This window comes from Mytilus edulis, chromosome 11, assembly GCF_963676685.1.
Source record: "Mytilus edulis chromosome 11, xbMytEdul2.2, whole genome shotgun sequence".
Classification (NCBI taxonomy): domain Eukaryota; kingdom Metazoa; phylum Mollusca; class Bivalvia; order Mytilida; family Mytilidae; genus Mytilus; species Mytilus edulis.
This window is the reverse complement of record NC_092354.1, coordinates 12965280-12988121: the sequence shown is the minus strand read 5'-3', so window position 1 is coordinate 12988121 and position 22842 is coordinate 12965280. Positions and strand designations below refer to the sequence as shown.

Below are 22842 nucleotides of genomic sequence, written 5' to 3'. Positions count from 1 at the left end.
CCGTCAGACAGTTTTCACTTGACCTCGACCTCATTTCATGGATCAGTGAACAAGGTTAAGTTTTGGTGGTCAAGTGCATATTTCAGATACTATAAGCAATAGGGCTAGTACATTTGGTGTATGGAACGACTGGAAGGTGTACATGTCCAACTGGCAGGTGTCATCTGACCTTGACCTCATTTGCATGGTTCAGTGGTTATAGTTAAGTTTTTGTGTTTTGGTCTGTTTTTCTCATACTTTATGCAATAGGTCTACTATATTTGTTGTATGGAATGATTGTAAGGTGTACATGTCTAGCGGGCAGATGTCATCTGACCTTGACCTCATTTTCATGGTTCAGTGGTAAAAGTTAAGTTTTTAAGTTTTGATCTTTTTATCTAATATTATATGCCAAAGTTCAACTATATTTGGTGTATGGAAATATATTATAATCTATATGTCAGTCCCGCAGGTTTTATTTGACCATGACCTCAATTGCACGGTTCATTGCACAGTGTTAAGTTTTTGTGTTTTGGTCTATTTTTCTTAAACTATCAGTAATAGGTCAACTATATTTGTTGTATGGAAGCTTTGTTAGCTGTACATGTCTGCCCGGCATGGTTCATCTGATTTTGACCTCATTTTCATGGTTCATTGGTCTTTGTTTAGCTATCTTGGTTAATGTTAAGTTTATGTGACAGTTGTAATAAAGCTTTATACTTAGGACTATCAACATAATATCAATGATTAGTTAAGAAGGCGAGACATTTCAGTGTGTGCACTCTTGTTAGTATGAAGAGCCTATTATTTAAAAAGGACCATATAATTCGAAGATTTATTTATATCGTACGTGACCTAAATGAAATGATAAATAATGAACACGCGTAAAACAGGTTAAGTTACCATAAACAGTTGTTCCATTTAATGACAAATATTTCGATCGATTGTTGAGTCAAACATGAGGATCTATATGTTGTTGAGATTGAGGTTGAGATTCAGTGGTTGTTTTATTTAATGGCCTTATGTTGTTTTTATTTTGGCAATTTGGAGAGCAGTTCTGTTTTGAATGTTTCTGTGATTGAAAAAAGATGCCTTTATGAAATGTCAAAATTTATATTATTCCACTAGCAAAACAATGAAACAATGATAGCTCCGAGGGGGTTTTGTAGTTTTCTGAAACGACCACTTGCCACGATACCATAATAGACCAGAGTCATCGTAAGTCCTTGTGAACTGGATAGTATTTAAGTGAATGAAAATCGGAAAGGTTTAAATTTTATAAATTGTACTATCTTTAAGACACCGCTTATCAATGAAAGATTGAGGGTGTGGATAGGGCCCTTCATTATCTTGTTTTAAAACTTTTTAAATACTATTTGTTTATTGATTTTGACCATAATCATTTTAGCCCCCCACTATTCTCTATTCTCTGGCTCATTTGGTTTTATATTCTTTATTTTTCTAGCCTTTGTTTTGTCAATAACTATCTATTACATAAACTACAGATAAACCCTCATGTTTGGCAAAGTCTTCAGATCGTTTTAATCAAAGTGCTTCTCAAAATCTAACTTTAAACACACGAATGTTTCTCTTGATGGATGTTTCCCACGTGTCAGGTAAATTTGGACACGCTCATGTTGCACAAGGCCGAAAATGTTATGAAACTGAAGTCGGATAATTTTTAAATGAGGATATTGAGTCTCTAGCTAGGTGAGTTTTTAACCTTCGATATTAGTTTATATCAGTGGCGGATTCATAATAGCCTTAGGACGTAGGGTGTATACATATGCGCCCCCTCCCCTATGATAAGAAAATTAAAATAACACTTAATACATTTTATGCGTTCGAAGTGACTTTCTGTATTTACCTTCACTATGAACGCTCAAAGCTAAAAAATGAAAGTCGGATGGATAGATACCAAACTACGCTTATTTAGGAGATGCAAAATGTGACTTTAACCAGTGTCCACGATAACCACAAGACACAGCCCTAGCCAGTGAAATATACGGAGGGCCATTAACACGTTTTTATAAGAAGAGCAGACAGCAAGTGTCATATAGGAATGTAATGAAAAACTTGTATTTCGTGTTGACTGCAGCTCAGTGAACGAAACCTCTAATTTTCAGCTATTAATTAAGTTATCAAGTTATATAATACAAGTATGCTTATTAAAAAACCTAATATATAATCTTTAAAGGTCTATTGGCATGTGGATCGTATAAGAATATTCTATAGAAGTTGCTTAATGACGAGTAGGCCATTTAAGAATACCAGTAGTCTAGAAATGTTGCTTATCAAGGAACAAATCGAGTTGAAAAACGAGTAGGCCATTTAAGAATAGTCTATAGAAGTTGCTTAATGACAAGTATGCCATCAAAGAAAAGTCTAGAAATGTTGCTTAACAACAAACAAACAAAAACAAGGTGTAATAGTATAAGAATGAGGACATTTTGTATGATTGCCATTAAGACAACAATATCCACCAGAGACCAAATTGGGTAAAGTAAGAATAACTATATTAAGTCAAATTACAGTCTCGTAAGAGGTGCTGCATGATTGCCAATGAGCCAACTATGCAGTAGAGACCAAATTGAAGAGTAAATTAGCAACTGTAGATCAAAGTAAGCATATTGACATTACACATTATACAATCATATGTACTGGATAAAATTGAGAATGAAAATTGGGAATGTGTCAAAGAGTCGAACAAAGAACAGAAAACAGACGGAGGCCACCAATGGGCCTACCACACAGCGAGAAAATCCGACACCCGGAGGCGGGCTTCAATTAACTGGCCCCTTAACAAAAATGTGTACTAGTTCAGTGAAAATGGACACCACACTTCACTTAAAACATATTTATAAATGAACTGAAAATAAGAAACATGGAGTATTTCTGGACATGATACCAAAACTAATAAATGCTTGAATATTGCTAAAATTGAAATTTTGAAAGTTTTTAGCAATTACTAGTAGTACACAATCATGTAGTTGTCATCAAACTAAAAACGAGAAAGCTTTTTGTCGAGCCTTCGACTTTAGTCGAAAAAGCGAGACTAAGCGATCCTACATTCCGTCGTCGTCGTCGGCGGCGGCGTCCACAAATATTCACTCTGTGGTTAAAGTTTTTGAAATTTTAATAACTTTCTTAAACCATACTGGACTTCTACCAAACTTGGACAGAAGCTTGTTTATGATCATAAGATAGTATCTAGAAGGACATTTTGTTAATATTTTGTACCTGTGTATCTGTATTTTACTTATAAATGGACTTAGTTTTTTCTTCCAGTTAACATTACATCCGGTCTGCAGTTAAAGTTTTTAAAACATTTATAAGATTCATAAACTATCCAGGATTTTTTTTTACCAAACTTGGACAGAAGCTTCCTACAATCCAAACATGGTATCAAGCGGAATATTTTTTATTGATTTTTCCCTCATTTTTGTTGATCCTGCAATTTACAGCAAAAGTAGGCGAGACACTGGGTTCCGCGGAACCCTTACATATTTTTTAATCAAAAACAACATCGGAACTTGATTGCCTTTCATAATATGAAAGGCTTGTTCGTTTTCGATGTCCTTGAGCAAAATTGACCTCAGCTGAATTTAAGCTTCCCATTTTTGGGGCATTTTTAAGTCATATAAATCTTAACTTAATGTTCTACATAGTTATGCATATATTTAGCGATGATTTTCAAATGTCTGATGAAGGTCAATCCAAAAAAACTTGAAATGCACTGACTTACTAAGTACGTCTTTTAGGTTTTTATTTTTTGATAGATACTTTTCAACATGTCTGTATAGCATAACTTTAAAAATTAATCTACGGGTTTTTTCGTTTTGATAATGGCGACTTTTTGGATTTCAGAAAAAAATTAAAAAATATCAAAAGTCTGAGATTAGTCAATTTCAATTGATCGTTATAGAATAAAAACAAAATGTTTCCATATAAAAATACACGCGAACTCAGTTCCCACTAATTTTGCAACATGTTCTTTTTTCGGTTGAACATAAATGTGGATTTTAGAGAAGTAAGAAATAAAAAATCAGAAAATACATGTACCAAGAGTTCTCAGAATCTGATGTTTATGGCTCAAGAACTTATTTGTCAAAGTTTTTACTTATTTCGATTCTTTAAAAAATCATTAGCAATAGAGATTGTTGATCCAAAGAAATGAATGGTAGTGTCGCATTTCTGTTGCTGAGTATACATATAAAATACTTATATAGGATATATTTCAAAAGTGCATTTCATCTTATTCATACCGGGATCAATAAATAACCCTGATATAACCCTGATAAAGAAGTACGTGTCATTATTTCAGTTAAAACACAATCTTTACCTACTAGTACAACATGTACAACATGTACAATGTAGTATATATTTTATACACAATACACGTGAATGTGTTTTAATACACACAGTTATATATACATGTAAATATATACACTAGTCATGCTTCATCATAATATATACAAGTGACAACTTTTAATCAATACAGTGTAGCTGAGATTTTATTTCTAATCTTTTTATTGTGGTAGAGATGTAAATTTAAAACGACATTTTAAGGTATGTTCATACATGTATTATCTTAGCATCGTAAGTAATTTCTTTGACCCGGGACCAGTTGACAGGTGGACACATCATGAACAATAAATATTATAAAACATTGAAACATTTTACCATATGGGACGTCAGGTTTTTAGTTTATGATTGTTATTATGCTCCACCTACGATAGTAGAGGGGCATTATGTTTTCTGGTCTGTGGCTCCGTTCGTTCGTTTGTCCGTCCGTCCGTTCGTTCGTTCGTTCGTTCGTTCGTTCGTTCGTTCATCCGACTTCAGGTTAAAGTTTTTGGTCAAGGTAGTTTTTGATGAAGCTGAAGTCCAATCAACTTGAAACTTAGTACACTAGTTGCTTATGATATGATCTTTCTAATTTTAAAGCCCAATAACACTTTTGACACCAATTTCACGGTCCACTGAACATAGAAAATGAAAATGGGAGTTTCAGGTTAAAGTTTTTGGTCAAGGTAGTTTTTGATGAAGCTGAAGTCCAATCAAATTGAAACTTAGTACACTTGTTGCTTATGATATGATCTTTCTAATTTTAAAGCCCAATTACACTTTTGACCCAAATTTCATGGTCCACTGAACATAGAAAATCAAAGTGGGAGTTTCAGGTTAAAGTTTTTGGTCATGGTAGTTTTTGATGTAGTTGAAGTCCAATCAACTTCAAACTTAGTACACACGTTCCCTATGATATGATCTTTCTAATTTAATTGCAAAATTATATTTTTCATCCCAATTTCACGGTCCACTGAAGATAGAAAATGATAATGGGAGTGGGGCATCCGTGTACTATGGACACATTCTTGTTTTATTATGTTATTTGTTATTTGTTTTTGTTTTCCTGTTACATACAACGGGACCACTCGGGGGCCACTGACAGATTCTGTCGTCCGCCGTAAAGCATATTTTTCCAAATTACCTCTCCCCTATTTCTTATTTCTTTTTTTAAACAACTGAGTTACAATAAAATTCTTCACACTCTCACAGAGTATATTTGCATATATTTCATCGTTGCATATTTGTACCATGCATTTGTCAATTATCTGTGCAATTATTCAACTGTTTAGGACAAAGTCTACTGTACTTGATGAAAGATGATGACCACTGCTAGCTTACATAAGTACTGATAAATGCTCTGAGAATAAATGATAAGACATGAAAACGTATATATACGTATAGATATATCATCAACGGATTACTACACTGCTACTTTTGCATAGGTACTATGTCTGTACTGAAAAAAAATTACTGTTAATGTTTAGTGCTATTCATTACTTTATATATATTGTAATATTCAAGGACCTGTAATTTACAGTACTTGATTTGTACAACATATTTTTGGTACAGAAATAATACCAATAGTGATCACAATATTCCATAACTGAAAGAGATTTGAAATTGACAAATTTTCAAAATGTAACGGTGTAACATTTGTAGTACTGAAATTTTAAGTACAAATCAAGTACTGTAAAATACAGGTACCTAAATATTACAATAATTTTAAAGTAACAAAATAGTACTGAATATTAAGAAGATTTCCAGTAATACAGATTTTGGGTACAGAAATAGTACCTATATGCAAAAGTAGCTGTGTAACCAACTTTAAGTTTTATAAACACTCTAGACAGTTTATACTGTATAAAGAAGAGGCAGACAAATGAAACTAGAAATATACATAAGTTCATCTTATCTAAATACGTAATCTGTTCACTAGTATACACATTTTAAAATAACACGTTGAAATCATTCAGAGCTATGATAATTGGACTTAAGATCGCCAGTCGAATACATGTAACATGTGTAAGTGATGATAATATATGAAACATAATCATAGATATTTCACAAGTTTTATTTTGTGAAAATTTATAAATTATATATATAGGACTTTTATATTACATAAAGACAACAAAGCTTTCATATTACATAAAGACAACAAAGCTTTCATATTACATAAAGACAACAAAGCTTTCATATTACATAAAGACAACAAAGCTTTCATATTACATAAAGACAACAAAGCTTTCATTTTACATTCTGAAGGGTTTACAATATAGTAATTTGGGATATATGCACGTCTTACTTTTGTAACCTCATCATTGCAACATACAAATAAGTAATGAACTAATTATATTTTCACTAAGTACATAATCTTTCCTCTTTTTTGGAATGCTATGCCATCGACCAGTTCCTACGGGAATTTCGATGTTTGGTCAAATATATTATATTTTCTCTTTTCAATCTAAATAAATATTTTTAATCTAAGCAAACATCTTGCTTAAATTGTAAATACTACCCGCGTCTTGATGAGTTTTTCAGCAGGACTTAACCATTTTTGAATAGACTGGTCGTGTAAAATGCTTTACATATGTTTTGATGTCAACATTTCTTAAAACACATAATGTGTCCGGTAGGGTAACATGTCTTACTGACTGTTGCCTTGTGAACATGCTTATTTTAATACTCTGTTAAGTTTTCAGCTCATTGTGTACTTTGGTACAATGAAGGGTAATTTTTCATTTAACAGCTATCCATCCTGATCATTGTGCTGTTTCTTTTTATTTTACAAGAAAGAAGCGTTTAGTAATATGAATATATGAATATATGATATTAGCTGTTTCACGTGTTATTAAGTAAATGTTACATTGGATTAGTTTTCAATAACACATTAAAATATTATAACGGATCATATATCATGTTATTAATATGTTTTTGACAGTATTTCAATATGCATATATTTGCCAAACAACGTCTCAAGGTGATCAAACACAAAGTTATGCAAATGAAGGTTCATTTTACGTTTTTTTTAGTATAAACATCAATGTATTTCAAGTGCAGTTATAAAGAGCTTAAGGCTATATTATGTACAACATTATTTAAAAGCATTACACTAGGGTAATGTTAATATGTTTAAACGACAACTTATGTTTCTCATCTTTTGACTATATAGTATGCAAACGAACTTATAACCCGAATTAACCTCTTGTTGTAGGAGTATTATGTGCATTAAATTCCCTTTAGTTAAAAATTTGCATTAAGTCAAAGTAAAACGAATTTTGACCTCTGGTAACGGCAATACATTATAATCAAAAGAATGCCAAAAACCAACACCAAAACCCATACCAATCTTACTTAATTCAACATTCAACGTTTTGATCTTGTAATTTATGAAGTTTAAATGGTATGTTGTCCGTCCTTAAATATGACTTTTCTTTACACAGATGACCTCAGTTGAGGAACTTAAGCTTAATATCAAACAAAGTAGACAGTAAATACGTTAACATCACTCAAAAAAACTAAATAAACATGACCCTGAATGTTATTCTTGTCTTTTTACAGATGAAGAGATTTAGATTAAAATAGACTTAAAATATCAAACCTATCAACATGTCTACTGATGATATCAGCATTAGCGTCTCGTCACAAAAAGAACTGACCATTAATGAAAAAACAGACGGGGTATGTATTTACCAAAGAAAGGACAATTTAAGTATACGTCTTTCAGACAGTAATTGATGAAACACACAGCAAAAACAAACAAAAAGACATAAAACAAAAGATGTTTTGAGGTCTCTTTACGGAACACGCATGGACTTTACAACAACAGAACACCACAAAAAATTAACGACAACAAAAGATAGGAAACAAAAGTCGTCAATACGTCTATCTACGTTACATACGTGGAGTACTAAATGCCTTTCACACAGTAAATAAAAACGAGCATCAAAAGCAAACAAAAGACATAAAACAAATGACGGTTCAGATGTGTAGTACACGTCTTTCAGACAGTAACTGAACGGCAAAATCGGGCATATACAAATAGAAAAAAAAAACAAAAAAAAAAACAAAAGAACAAAAGAACATCTGTCTGCGGTATTCACGTGGAGTATAAATCTTTCAGACAGTTACTTAACAGCATAAAGAAAAAACACAAATAAACAGACATAAAACAAAAGGCGTTTAGACATTTATTTACGGTACGAAAATGGAGTATACGTCTACAAGACAGCAAGTCAACAACGCCTTTCATTTAACTCTTTCATTTGATTCAGTTTTAAATTGAGTACCGAAGTCTTTAATAATTTCGAAAGTCAGATGTCATACCTCAACATTCACCAACAACCTTGTAGACACCATACAGCACCAAGTCTTGAATCCAATCCTCATAAAAAACAAACGTAATATGTTAAAGTATATGTCAATGAAAAATCAACACAACGATCAAACCACATTCGACATATATCATATTTGTAAATACCGAACACCAAAGTCTTATAAATATGGCAAGCTGTTCTTCAAATTTCAGAAAATAACAGGGCGGTTAATGCTAGCTGTCTTTGGAGCTGTTCTAGGATCTCTACAGTTCGGATTCAACACCGGAGTTATCAATGCACCGGAAGGAGTAAGTTGTAACATTTGTCCTGTTTCTGAACGCTGTGACATATACTGCGTGTGTATAAAGGGTTACTTCATATGCAAAGTCCCTTTAGTCCCCAACACAATTGTCCCTTCGATGCATTCCCCAGGCAATCATTTCGACTATTCTTTAGTTCAGAAATTAAGCGATATTAAGTCTGAAGAGGTCAAAATCAAAACTCATAAATGCTCATCCTAATGTGTTTAAACTGGACCAAACAAATATTATTTTAAAATATTGTTTATTTTAACTACGGTTAATCACCTTGTAGTAGGGGGTTTATAATGGTGGATAGTTATCACCAAAAGTGTATTTTTTCCTCTTTATTTTTATAAACATGCAGCATTTTGAAACGTTAAATTCTGAAAATGAAAAGTTTCAAATTGTGTTTCCTATCCGCATTTCTTTATTAGAGCATGATATAAGTTTAATCGTATTTAGTCTTAAGTCTGCCTTAAGTGAGCGCAGACGATTTATTGATTGATTGCTATTTGCTTAACATTCTGACGAGAGCAGATAATAACGATAATAAAAACCAACAAAAAAAACCCCAAAAAATCTAGCAGCAATTAAAAGAGGAACGAAAGGATACCAAAGGGACAAATTACAACCCCAAAATCAAGAACTTGTGTTTTGCTGTATTTCCTACATTACTTTTATCAATGTCATATATTTGTAGAAAATTAAAGACTTTATGAATGGAACTCACATTAAACGAACAGGAGAAGAATTCTCAGAGGATGCACTGATCAACCTTTACTCATTGTTGGTGGCCATCTTTGCTGTTGGGGGAATGATTGGAGGTTTAATGGCGGGATGGTGGGCAGATTTCTTTGGAAGGTACACCACGTTTAGAAATACAATTGAAAATACATTGTTCCTACCAATTTATTGAAAATGTTACTTGATCAAATTGACAAGAATGACTGATACCCAAATTTACGCGGCTGTATTATTGTGTAAACAAGCTAATTATTGATGGTAATAGCTCATTGAACCCTTTCTGTCGTGAGTGACAAAGTTGTATCTTTGGTGTATTGATCTTTAAACAAATACAGACATTTTAAATGCAATGTCATTGTCGAGTGACGTCATGTCACATGTTCAATTTAATTTACATAAAGTAAATACATGTGTCAAATTTAAGATCGAAATGTTCTATATAATCGAGTATATATAGTCTTAACAACATTCTTATTTTGTCTAGACCTAATATACAGAATTTTATCTTGAAAGATTATGTATATTCGCCAATAAAGACGATTTAAAAGAATGTGCAGTCTTTCCATTAAAACAATCAAGCTCAGTGAACCCTTGTTATAACCTTGAACTGCACGCTAGAAATAGTTACACAGGCAGGGTGCATACGACATAGACTGCATGAGGACGATTATTCATCTTTTGTAGGGGTGGACAGAGGGATTCTTGATTTCCACTGCCCCCTTACTCCAGAAGAAAATAGATTGAAGAAAGTTTTTCAGCATATGAATCACGATTATAATAAGACTTTGATTATGACTGATCTTTGACAAGCTTTTCAACTGTTATAGACGGTAAGAAGGTTGACATTTGTAAAGGCAATATGTTGACCTACAAATGGTTTTAGATTTTGCTGGTCTAGCATGTCTAGAGTTGAAGTCTCTTTGACGAATAACTCTCTTATTATTTTAGAAAATTTGGTCTGATATTAAATACTCTACCTGGTATTGCTGCTGCTTGTCTGATGTTCTTCAGTCGCCATGCCACGTCATATGAAATGGTTATTGCTGGAAGATTTCTGGTGGGATTCAATTGTGGTGAGTGCAATTAGTTGAATCTATAGTTGAATATACCATTTAGAAATGGTGTGGTATATTTGAACGTTTCCGTGTTCAACATTCTGATTGGTCAATACTTCAGTTGTTGGACCGTCGAGATTATGCAATGTAATTTACGTAGACGGATGTAGAAATTCTAAATTGTTTCAATACTCTTTGATTATCTTTATAAGATGTGTACATAATCGATTAATTTATTGATTGCTTGATTCCAGTTGCAAAAATGAAACTGCTTACGTTTCAACTTGGAATTCAAATGAAGCAGATTATAATCATTACAACTCAATAGTGCACATAACACTAAGGTTTTAAAAGATAACAATACACATTACTAAAGTGCATCAACTTGTAGAATCAATATGTACTTGTTTATTGTAATCATATTGTAAACACATTTCATTCGGAATCAATATTAAATGTCATCAAAGTAACTTAAAGTACTATTATATCATACAGTATATGTACAATGTTTGCAATAACATCTCAGAAAATAAAATAATATGTAAAGGTATTGAGCGACATGCTGCACTCATAAAATGCACTTGCATACAATCTTCTAAGTCATTTACTTGCATTTTGTCTATATATTCTTTTAACAACCTGCTTAGTTACATTGCGCTTCCATATACAACAGACAGATGTTTTTTTTTCAATGTGGACACAATTATAGACATCAACTTTTTTTCAAAATTTAAAACTTATAACACTGGACGGAGTTAGAACACACTGGCTGGGTAGAAGATATAGTAGCAAACCCATATATCCGGTACTCTAGCTTTGTGGTTTTTCTGCCAACTTTTGTTTTGATATCTAGCACACGTAAACGTCTAATTAGTGTGTAAATCTAGCCCAAAGCAAGGTTAATGTTATTTATGGATATGGATGTAGTATTACCTGCGTGATGTCAAAGACAAACTAGAACACCAAGATATAAAGGGCCCCACAAACGACCAGACTAGTGTAAAACTGTTCAAACAGGAGTAAAATGTATATTCATTATAATAAGTTATTATAATTGGCTAAATTATATTCAATTCATAAAAGTAACTTCCCGTCATTTTGAAATCAGCATTCATTTCCAAAATGAAATGTAACATTCATGATGACACGAGCTTCCCCGCTTCATACAAAATGTACTTCGGTCAATGCTTCTACTACAGCCCAATAAATTGACAAAAAGAAGCATCCAATTCTTTAATCTATTTTATTTGTCTTTGTAGGATTATACACTGGACTAACACCGTTATATTTGTCAGAAATCTCCACGCCTAACATCAGAGGTGCACTTGGTACCTTGCATCAGTTTGGTGTAGTCATCGGTATACTACTGTCACAAGTTCTGGGATTTCCAGAGGTGCTCGGTAATGGCCAATACTGGCACGTGTTATTAGGTAAATGAAAATAAAACGTTTCTGTGTGTTTCTATTGGATTGTCGAGTATTATGGACTTGTGAATAAATTAATACTAGATCAACATTGCCTTTTAATGAGTATGCATTTAACATACATTTATTAAACAAGAAATACATTTCCGCTTTTTAGTTCTTATGGTGTTGAATGTTCACAAAACTTCGTAAGGACAAATCACTTTACTGCATTGAAAGATTTAAAGCAAATGCATGTTATGTGTTCAAAATAACTCTGATAATAAATTACAAAATTTGAACTTATCGATCGAAGAAGCATTAAGAAAAAGGTAGTTTCTTGACAATTCGCATAGTTTCTACACAAAATTGTATTGACTTTCCAATTCTGATTCAAGCTTTGTTTTTTTTCAATGTCCTCATTGAGAAAGCAGAGATCTATTTGACGCTGTAAGCTTGTTTTAAAGATTGTATTATTCACATTTTCAATGTCAAGCGTTTAATTTTTAAGAAATCACATTAATTTAGCATTATTATTCTCTAGACATTTGTTAAAGTCATGTTTTAAACGAATTCATTTGAAAAAAAAAATCATTTTGAGCTTATTTTAATATTACGACATTTAGGTATGTGCATAGTACCATGCGCTCTTCAGTTATTAGTTATGCCGTTTTGTCCCGAAAGTCCAAGATATCTTCTGATAACAAAGGAACAGGAAGACAAAGCTCTTAGCTGTAAGTAAACTTATCTTAACTTTTGTTGCACCACTCTTAGGTTAGGGAGGGTTTGTAGCCAGCAACCATGTATAACCCCGAAACATTATATATGTGACTGTCCCATGTCAAAAGATTGTTAATTAGTGGCTGTCGTTTGTAATTTATTGTCTGGTGGAGAATTGTCAAATTGACAATTATTCCCCATCTTTTACAACATTTGGTTTTAAAACCAATTAAAATCATTTTTCATAGAACAATTTCCAGTTAAAAAGGGAAGCAATATACACCATGACCAATGGAAAAAAAACATTTGTCGTCCATATATTACTTCATTGTGAACTGCAGATTAAGCAACAGAAACCCCATCGAAAACCGTTTTTTGTTTTATTTACGATTTAAAAGGTATAGGATACCTCCTTGTGACATCTTATGGTTTCCAAATGGTGTTCTAGATTATTATAGAATCACATTGTATACCACATGAAGCAGGTTTCCTAAGTCTATATTCTAACCGTGGAGTCGGCGCAGCTCCTGGTTGACTGTCAATTCTCCGAATGTTCGTTGCTACTGTTCACGATCCATAAGATAGAATTTCACGTTGACTGCGATCTCCAACTGCCCCATGGAAATAGGACTTTGACTGTATAGTTTTTTCAGGGATTTAATATTTCAAACCGCTGATATGAACAGCTTTTGAAAAACTGAATAACAAATGTGTAGACATTGTCAGTCTTTTACAAGTAGTTAATGCTCTTCAACTTTATTTAACCTTTTTTATGCCCCACCTACGATAGTAGAGGGGCATAATGTTTTCTGGTCTGTGCGTCCGTCCATCCTTCCGGCTGTCTGTCGTTCCGTCCGTCTGTCCTTCCCAATGTCACGGTCCACTGAACATAGAAAATGATAGTGCAAGTTTCAGGTTAAAGTTTTTGGACAAGGTAGTTTTTGATTTAACTGAAGTCCAATCAACTTGAAACCTTTGTACACATGTTTCTTAGGTTATGATCTTTCTAATTTAAATGCCAAATTATATTTTTTATCCCAATTTCACGGTCGACTGAACATAGAAAATGATAATGGGAGTGGGGCATCCGTGTACTATGGACACATTCTTGTTAATTTTATGATTCAAGCGTCACTGATGAGTCTTGTGTAGACGAAATGAGCGTCTGGCGTACACAATTGTAATCCTGGTACTTATGAAGAGTTTATTTCAACTTATACACTGTAAATTCAGTACTGTATTGAAAATGCGCTTGCATTCAATAAAGATTTGTTAAGTCTATGTTCAGGCTGATCAGGAGTTGTTATCTACCTGTCCACGTTAACATCATATTGAATTGTCTGAAAAGCAAAAGTACTTAATTGTTTGACTTCAAGCACACTTACCGCAATAAATAAGTCTAAACATGCCATAAGACATTATTGTTCCTTTTCAGAGAATTATTTTAAAATGAAAATGAACGTTAAGACTTAGAATTATTTACTAGTGTAATTTTTGGGATATTTAACATTCCTGTTTAGTTAGCATAAGTCTGTATGGGATTGAACAGTGGACAAATCAGTAAAGAATAGAGAAAAAGGACATAACTATTAAAAAATGAAGTCCACACTCTAAACCAAAATCATATTTCCCTTTATATTACAGCATTACGTACATTGAGAGGAACATCCATGGTGGATGCAGATATATCCGAAATGAAACGTGAACAATCGAACAGTCGAGCAGAGGCCAAGGTAATTACTCATTCAAGTATTAGTCTTATGTAAAATAAGGCAACTCTCTCAATTACACATAAGCCTACATCATTAAAATAAAGTTAAAGCTATGACCGTTGACTCCATTTTAATGTATGTCCTTTCTTTTTTAGAGATATTCCACTGTCAGTTTCTTTTAAATTTTACAACAATACTTATAAAGCTCGAACTTTATTTTAGAAAACAATAGTCGGCCCCTAGCCTTGTCATTATTTAACTAAACATTTGTATAAAATTTTCCCGTTCATAAACTATTCAATAGTATTAAGGTGCAGCAGACAAAGATGACCGTAGATTATAAGTGGAAGTTTTTATTTGTCTTTATTAATTTATGCCCTGTTCCAAACGTTTATACGGTCGGCATTTCCGATGAAGGGTATTTCAGAAATAAGTGATTGGTGGCAGCAAATAAGTGTTACCTTTTGTGCAAAAGATAACCTTCGTACAATCAAAACCCATATGCAACTGTTCTTCGAGGTGAACATTCTATACAACCTATCCATGTGACTTTCAAACAGTTTATCAATTGAACATAGACACCGAAACTCAAAGCTATCATGACTAATAAAAAACAATGACTTAAGATTATGATTGTGCATGCATGCATCTATCTGTTATCAGATTATAGTGAAATGTTGTATATACGAATGCAGTTAACCAGTTACTATTATGGATAAAGGAGCATATTGCAAATTCAATATATTGCTTTCCATTGAATACTATGGAATGTTTAATCATTAGTAACCACTGTAAAATGAATTCAATATTTCCCCTATAGCGCGTATAAGCACTTTGCTTGCTAGTATTTTTAAAGATTAGATTTTGAGATACATTACCATATATTAGTGTGATTGTTTTAATTTGTATTATGTTTGAGTGTTGCTCTTAGTCTTGGTCCATATTGGTCAAATAACAGTAAAGATAATGAAATCTAATGAATCACTTCAATACAGTTTTAAATCGTGCAGTAAATCATAATAATTTTAACAAATACTAGTTCTGTCATACAGTTATCAGCCAAGGTTGATTATCTCACTTATATAAGATAAGTTTTTATGACCCTAGATGTATTCGATTTCATAAATATTATTTTATCACATTATGCTTACAAGGAATACATAAAAACAAACACTTTGGTAAAAAACAGAAGAACAATGGGCCGTTTCGCAATTTCTTATAAAATTGAATGCAAAGTTGTGAGTATATCTGGTATTGTTTTGTTTGCTTGCCTTGGTGACAAACCCATTACCATTATTTTGACACGGCTTCCTGGAAGTTTTTACTTATTACTATTTGAATGTTTTGATCAGAATTCTACCTGTTTACCTGGGAATATGCTTAATTTGACAGCCATATGTATATTAACAGTTGCTTATATACTTATTAATTTCTTAAAATTTCAATGGTATTTTAGAATCATGGTTTCAAATATTTTGTGTATTGAAGTCTGTATTCATACTTTTCAAATGATACTATGATACAATGATGTAACAATCGTAACTGAGATGACATATATTGATAATTCAATCTTTTAAAATAACAAAACAAAAGCAACATCTAGGAATATACACACGTTAACGATCTTCAACTACAGGCACGTTTCTGTATCTAAAAAAACGTCTAGACATGTTGTAAATAAATGATAAATAAGTTTTCAAAGATGTGCCATTGACATTATATTTCTTATGGCAAAAAAACCCACCCAGATTTAACTAAAGAGGTGTTTTCTCACTGCCACAATAAAGCCAATTAAACTAATTATGTATTTCTCTTGCTTACAAACCTTGCCATTTAATTGTTTCATATTGAAATATCTTTTGTAGATTGGCATGTTGCATTTGTTTAAGAAGAAATCTCTGTGGATGCCTCTTGTCATCAGTATCATTATGCATTTATCACAACAGTTGTCGGGTATCAATGCAGTAAGTTTTACGGTATCAGTGTTCATACCAAGTGTGCTTTGATGAAACAATACGAAAGTTATAGACAAATAAAGCAAATAACAGGAAAATCTTTAAACAAATACTCATTTGTTTATAGACCAAAAACAATCATTTGGGTCAGACATCGATATCAAATGGAACAATTTTTATTCACGTTGAAAAAAAATCCTATGTTTGATCCAAATGTTTACACGATTTTTCATCAGGAATTTGAACTCAAACTATTTAAATGGGTTGTCTTTGGTTAATGATTGTATTTAGTCCTTACTTCTTTTTCTTTGCATTCAATCATTTGTTGGAAATAGTATCATATTGTCTTATATTCTCTTCCAAATTATTATGAATTTGTTGGATAATTAATTTTTTTTTACTCTTTTTTATTTTCAGATATTTTATTATTCAGCAACGCTTTTCAAAAGTGCAGGTGTTTCAGAAACTACAGCTGCACATGCGACCAGTGGCATTGGAGCTATCATGGTCGTTATGACGCTTATAACAATACCACTAATGGACATAATCGGAAGAAGAACTTTGCACTTGACTGGACTGGCAGGAATGTTCGTTTTCAGCATACTTATAACACTATCACTGGTGTTTCAGGTAATTAATATCTATATACAAGCAACTAACATTGTGAAAGTAGAGTATACATTAACAACTTAAAACAATTAAACGATCAAAGTATATTTAAAACGAGAAACATCTATTGAATATTTCATGGATTCCAAGAAACATTTTTATCCAATATGAGTATAGCTGTATTTGAATTATCAATTCGTATAAACAAAACTTTTGGAGTACATGTAATAGACATATTTGGATTTTTTGTTGTTGTTGGGCTTATTGATTAACAAGTCTTGAACATCTGTTTACTACTACTGCCTCTTATTTATATAGGAAATACATATAATCAACGAGCTTTAAGTTATTTAGAAGATATACAGTATAAATACAAACTACTAGCATAACGGCATTTGAATTCTTGTATTAAAATAATTTCAGGACCAAGCCAAGTGGGTTAAAATAGCGACTATTGTTGTTTCCCTGTGTTTTGTGGTCTTCTTTGCTATTGGGCCAGGTAAGGGAAAATAGTGCAACAAAAAATGCCGAACTTCAAGGTAAATTAAAAAAGGATAGCATCTATGAAAACAGACAAAATCAAATGTGAGACGTTAACACCAAATGGAACTTATTGAAATGCAACCACATACCTACTTACATTGATTGATACATAGATTTGGTATATAAACGAAAAATTGAATATTTGAAAATAAAAGAAATGATTGGTATCCGATATTGACGTAATTGATACAGTAATCCAACAACACAAACACCACAGAGCATCTATAGAAAAGTACGGTCTCTTCAAAATAGCCAAGTGTGTCGCAAAAAGGTTAGAAATGAATTCAAATTTAAGGATGTTTGCTCCTCTACTTTTTGAATTTTAACCAGATTTTCGGAATCCTCTGGTTTTATCCATGTATTAACATTAAAATATTTTGACCACTAACCCCTACTTTTTTTTCATATTTTTATTACATATTATTTAAAAAGCAATATTTCAAAATCTTATGATATCCTTGTTATTTTTTCATAGTTTTTTAAACAAAAAAGGTGCCAATGTTAAGTGAAAGAAAAATCTAGAGAGAATTATTTCCCGCCAAATTTTCAACGGCTTATATCTCGAAAACAAGCACACGGACCCTCCATTTTTTTCTGCTTTTTTAGTTTCTTTATTTAAATATCATCAATTCATAATAGTCTTTTAAAAAGCTTGTTATTTTTTAACAGAGTAGCGAACATCCTTAATGCGTCCAAAGCGTTTTTCTGGATTTACATTCATCCGGAAACTTCAAAGCTGCATTCTTGAACGCCAAATAGAATGAAATTCAAAACAGTGTGGCTGTGGCCATTGATTGACACATTAAATTCATCCATTGACTGGGACAATTTAGGTGAACGTTTGTATGTAACGACCACTGCTCACTATGTACTTTTTAAAGACACTAAAACTATGGGGTCACTGAAGGTTCTCAACACCTTAATAAAGTTATTCGAAAAATTAATCAGAAATAACACGATGTTTTGATTTATATCAATTATATAAATCAAAACATAAAGGTTATTCCTGATTAATTTTTCGAATTATTGTATAATTAAAGGCGTTAAGAAACCTTTGGTGACCCCACAGTTCAAATGTCTATCGTAGGTACGTCGTGAACAGTGGTCGTTACAGACAAACGTTCACGTAAATTGTCCCAGTCAATGGATGAATTTAATGTGTCAATCAATGGCCACAGCCACACTGTTTTGAATTTCATTCTATGTACAACTGTTACATAAGAAACCGAAAAAGGTGAATGGAAACAAATAGACACACTTCAATTAGTAACATATTTGCCAGATAGTAAGATTTTAGTCAATTAACAAAATATTTATCAATAAGTGAAGTATTAGTCAACTAGTAAAATATTAATCAAGTACTAGTAGTAGGACATTTATTCGTTGGTAAAATTTACATCAGTAAGTAAAATACTTGTCAACTAATCAAATATTCAATTAGTATTATATTTATCAATGAGTAAAGTATTTGTGGTAAATGTTTTGTCAACAAGTGAAAAAATATTTCTCAATTAGTAAAACAATTATCAATTTATAAATCCAAACATTAATCAACTACATACACATTTGACAGGTTCAATACCCTGGATGATTGTAGCAGAGTTATTCTCACAAGGTCCTAGACCAGCAGCCATGAGTATTAGTGTGTTGATCAACTGGATATTTAACTTTGTTGTGGGATACCTTTATCCTTTTCTTCAGGTAAATAATAACACACGTGATGCAGGATCTGCCCACCACATCGAAGCACCTTTGGTTTTTGTGTGGTTTGTTTTGTTCAGCCTTTATTTTATATGTTATGTTTTGTAGACTATTGTTTGTCTTTTGTACTTTTCCTTCTTCATTTTGTTCTTTTACAATTTCTTTCTGAGAACGTTTACGACTTGATTGATTGGTGATTACTTTACGCCGAGGTAGAGATTTTACGACTTATAAGTTAAACAGTCCCTTTTGTATCTTTCGCCTCTCTTTAATGCTCTATTATGTACACGTAATATTAACAAACTATTTAAAATTGTGTTTGTCCGATTAGCTATTTTGGTTTAATCTTTACCAGGAACGCTCACACTCAATCATTTGAAAGCAAAGGATGTATAAATTTGTAGAAACGTAAGCTCTGTCACGAAATGGGACCTTAAAAGAAAAGCCAAAATCTTCTGAGGTCGATTGTCTTGGGCTTGTCTGATTATGCCAACTAGTATTCCCTCATGTTGTATAACCAAATATTCATAAAGCAGCTGTTGTAACCAAAAACAAATACATTTATCAAACTAATGCAGCTGTTATACTGTTAATAAGATGATATGAAATCTAAATGAATATGTCAAATTTGCATTTTGGTGTTTTCACGTTTTATAATGCACCAAGTAGCGAAAGTAGTGTTGCCTAGCAGTTGACTAGAAATGATTAAGCGTGAAAGTAATTTGGTTTTCATTATGCTGTTCGCTTTTTGAAAAATTCTGATCTAACATTTTTTACAACATGTGTATGTATATTTCTATTGTCTTATTTTAGAAAGCTATTGGACATTATTCCTTTATACCATTCACTGGATGTCTTGCACTTTCCTGGATATTTTTATTTAAATATTTACCAGAAACGAAAAACAAAACAATAGAGGAGATCTCATCTCAATGGGAGAGAAAACCGAAAGAGGGCTTCGTGGCAAAGGAGGACACAGGACTAGTACACTTCAAGACGTCATTATAACTGTACTGCCAGCATTAAAGAATTTTGAATGATCAATTACACTGTAAAGTGTTTTAAGGATGTTCCTACTCTGTTTCAAAATAACAAGCTTTTTAAAAACTGTTATAAATTGTATAAATAAAGGAACTAAATATGCAGAAAAAAATAAATGGTCCGTGTTCTTGGTTTCGTGATATAAAAGCCATTGGAATTTGGCGGGAAATAATTCTCTCTAGACTTTTCATACGTTTAGATTTGCACCCTTTTTCTTTCAAAAGTTATGAAATAATAACAAGGATTTTAAAGCATTTTGAAATATAGCTTTTTAAAACTATTTGTTATGTAATTATGAAAAGAAAGGTAAGGGTTAGTGGGGAAAATGTTTTAATAACCCTACATCGGTAAAACCCGAGGATTCTGAATATCTGGCAACAAGAGGAGCGAACATCCTTAACGTAGGACACAGGATTTGTCCACTTTAAGTCTAATTCTACACAATATAATTGCACGCATTATTAATTTAAACGATACACCAAGTTTATAGTGTTCTATTACTCAATCAACTTTACATGATTGGGCCTTGTATAAAACAGCAACGTGATTTAGTGTGTTCGTTTTTAGGAAAATTGAAATTGCAATATTGAGTCTTTATCATTTATTCAATATTCGCAATATTCATGTTATACAACATTTTTAATAACGTATACATTTTGGAGTAATTTTCGGTGGTCATGTAACATACATCTAGTTATGACATAGTGTAGCTATATAAAATGAATTGTAATACAATTGATACATGTTTTTGTAACATCTTGATTTCAGAATATGAAAAAAATATTATTGTAATGTCATTGAAGTGTTCTTTCTTCGATTCCTTATTACTTTGAACAGTAATAAGTTAGTCAGAATTGAACATCGTTAACAAAACAAAAAAAAAAGATATTTAACAGAACATTAATTCCTGGTACTTCCTTTTTAGGAAAAACGAAAACTAAATATTGAGTATATAACATATCGTCATTTGTATCTAATACACGACATGTTAATATTGACCCAGATATTTTGTTTTGAATATAGAACTTTCATGTTTACTTTAGGACCAATCAGTTTAGCCATTAAAATATATTTTTTAGTATAATTGATACATTTTTTTAGTTTGATCTTTTTTTAAGTTGTCTGTCTCTCTGAATATGAACAAAGATTTTAATCGTTGACATAACACTGTAGTTTTCTTTCCTTAAAAAGTATACAAGTCAAAATTGTATATAAAGGCACTCTGGACTCAAGAAAAAATTAACTTATAAGAGCGGTGACGTTTTGATTGCGGTTCAAAATGTATAGCTTTTACAGCATATAAAGTAGGGGTGACCTGACAGGACAATTTGTTTGCTTAATAGAGGTGAACTATATAAAATATTTGACTTTTTGATTTTGCCATTTGATTATGGAATTTACGTTTTGAATTTTCCACGGAGTTTGGTATTTTTGGTATTTTACTTTTTATATACCATAAGGAAACGCAAATGTCAAATATGTCCTAATCAAACAAATCGGGCTGAGTTAAATGATTTGGTTGAAGAAACTGTACATAAAGTAACGATGGAATTTCCCCAAACACATTCAACCGTAGAAGATTTAGACTGTTTTGTTTGATCACGAACTTTACATTTCGTGGTCTCCTATCTAGAATCTCGTGTCATTCAAACAAATTGAAACAATATGTAAACAGAATTACGAGTTTCGTTGACGAATGCCTGACAAAGACTACATATTATGTGTAAAGTCACCATTGTGCATTGGTTGACCGATGTGATGGTTCTGTCTGCAACTCACTTTTGACAGGGACTTGGATCATAAGATACCAGAGAAGTGCCTATTGAGACATGTTGACTGAATTGGGATTCCCATGGCAATTGGTACATGAAATACATAATATGACGTTTATCGAGTCTTCGCTCCGTTCTTGATCTTTTCAAATCATGCAGTTCCTTTACTATTGTTTATCGCCTATTTATATTTATTTATGTTTAACATGTTTAACAACTTGAATGTATTACTTTTATTACATGTCATATTTAGTGAAAGCATTGTATTTCTGATTACTGAATTGAAGTTATTTACTAATTATAATGTTGATTACAATTATAAACTTATAACATTTTGACAGGTTGTAAAATATATTTTTTTGAATGACTTTTTTCTGGTTTCCTATATTCAACTGTGAAAAAAAGTTAACTGAATAAAGTTGAATATATTTTCTTTTTTGTTATATTTACACAAAAGGTAAAACAGTTGTCTTTTAAATATTATTTGCCTGTTTTTATTATTTCTAGAAATTGACATTATTTGTATTACTTTTTTATACCTATTATCAAGTCTAACCTATCGCTTTCTTGACTTGGTACGAATTAGAGTTTGACATGCTGTATAAACACTTGTTGGCATAGTGGTAGGGTGTATATATTCATG

At 32.1% G+C, this 22842-nt stretch overlaps 1 protein-coding gene across 4 annotated transcripts; it reads left to right on the top strand.

Annotated features, from left to right (window-relative positions):
- The first annotated feature begins 1560 nt into the window (after positions 1 to 1560).
- LOC139495156 (glucose transporter type 1-like) lies at positions 1561 to 22628 on the top strand. 4 transcript variants are annotated; one of them, XM_071283338.1, is made up of 14 exons: positions 1561 to 1689; positions 7888 to 8007; positions 8855 to 8950; positions 9645 to 9805; positions 10637 to 10761; positions 12003 to 12173; positions 12773 to 12880; positions 14511 to 14599; positions 15733 to 15816; positions 16444 to 16542; positions 16951 to 17163; positions 17566 to 17641; positions 19259 to 19386; positions 20200 to 22628. In XM_071283338.1, exons 2-14 carry the CDS (start codon positions 7936 to 7938, stop codon positions 20392 to 20394), a joined length of 1617 nt encoding a protein of 538 aa, XP_071139439.1. In that variant the 5' UTR covers positions 1561 to 1689; positions 7888 to 7935; the 3' UTR covers positions 20395 to 22628. The 4 variants fall into 4 exon arrangements, with proteins under 4 accessions (XP_071139439.1, XP_071139441.1, XP_071139438.1 ...); XM_071283337.1 differs by lacking the exon at positions 1561 to 1689 and adding an exon at positions 4426 to 4548; XM_071283339.1 differs by lacking the exon at positions 1561 to 1689 and adding an exon at positions 4659 to 4677.
- Positions 22629 to 22842: the final 214 nt, after the last annotated feature.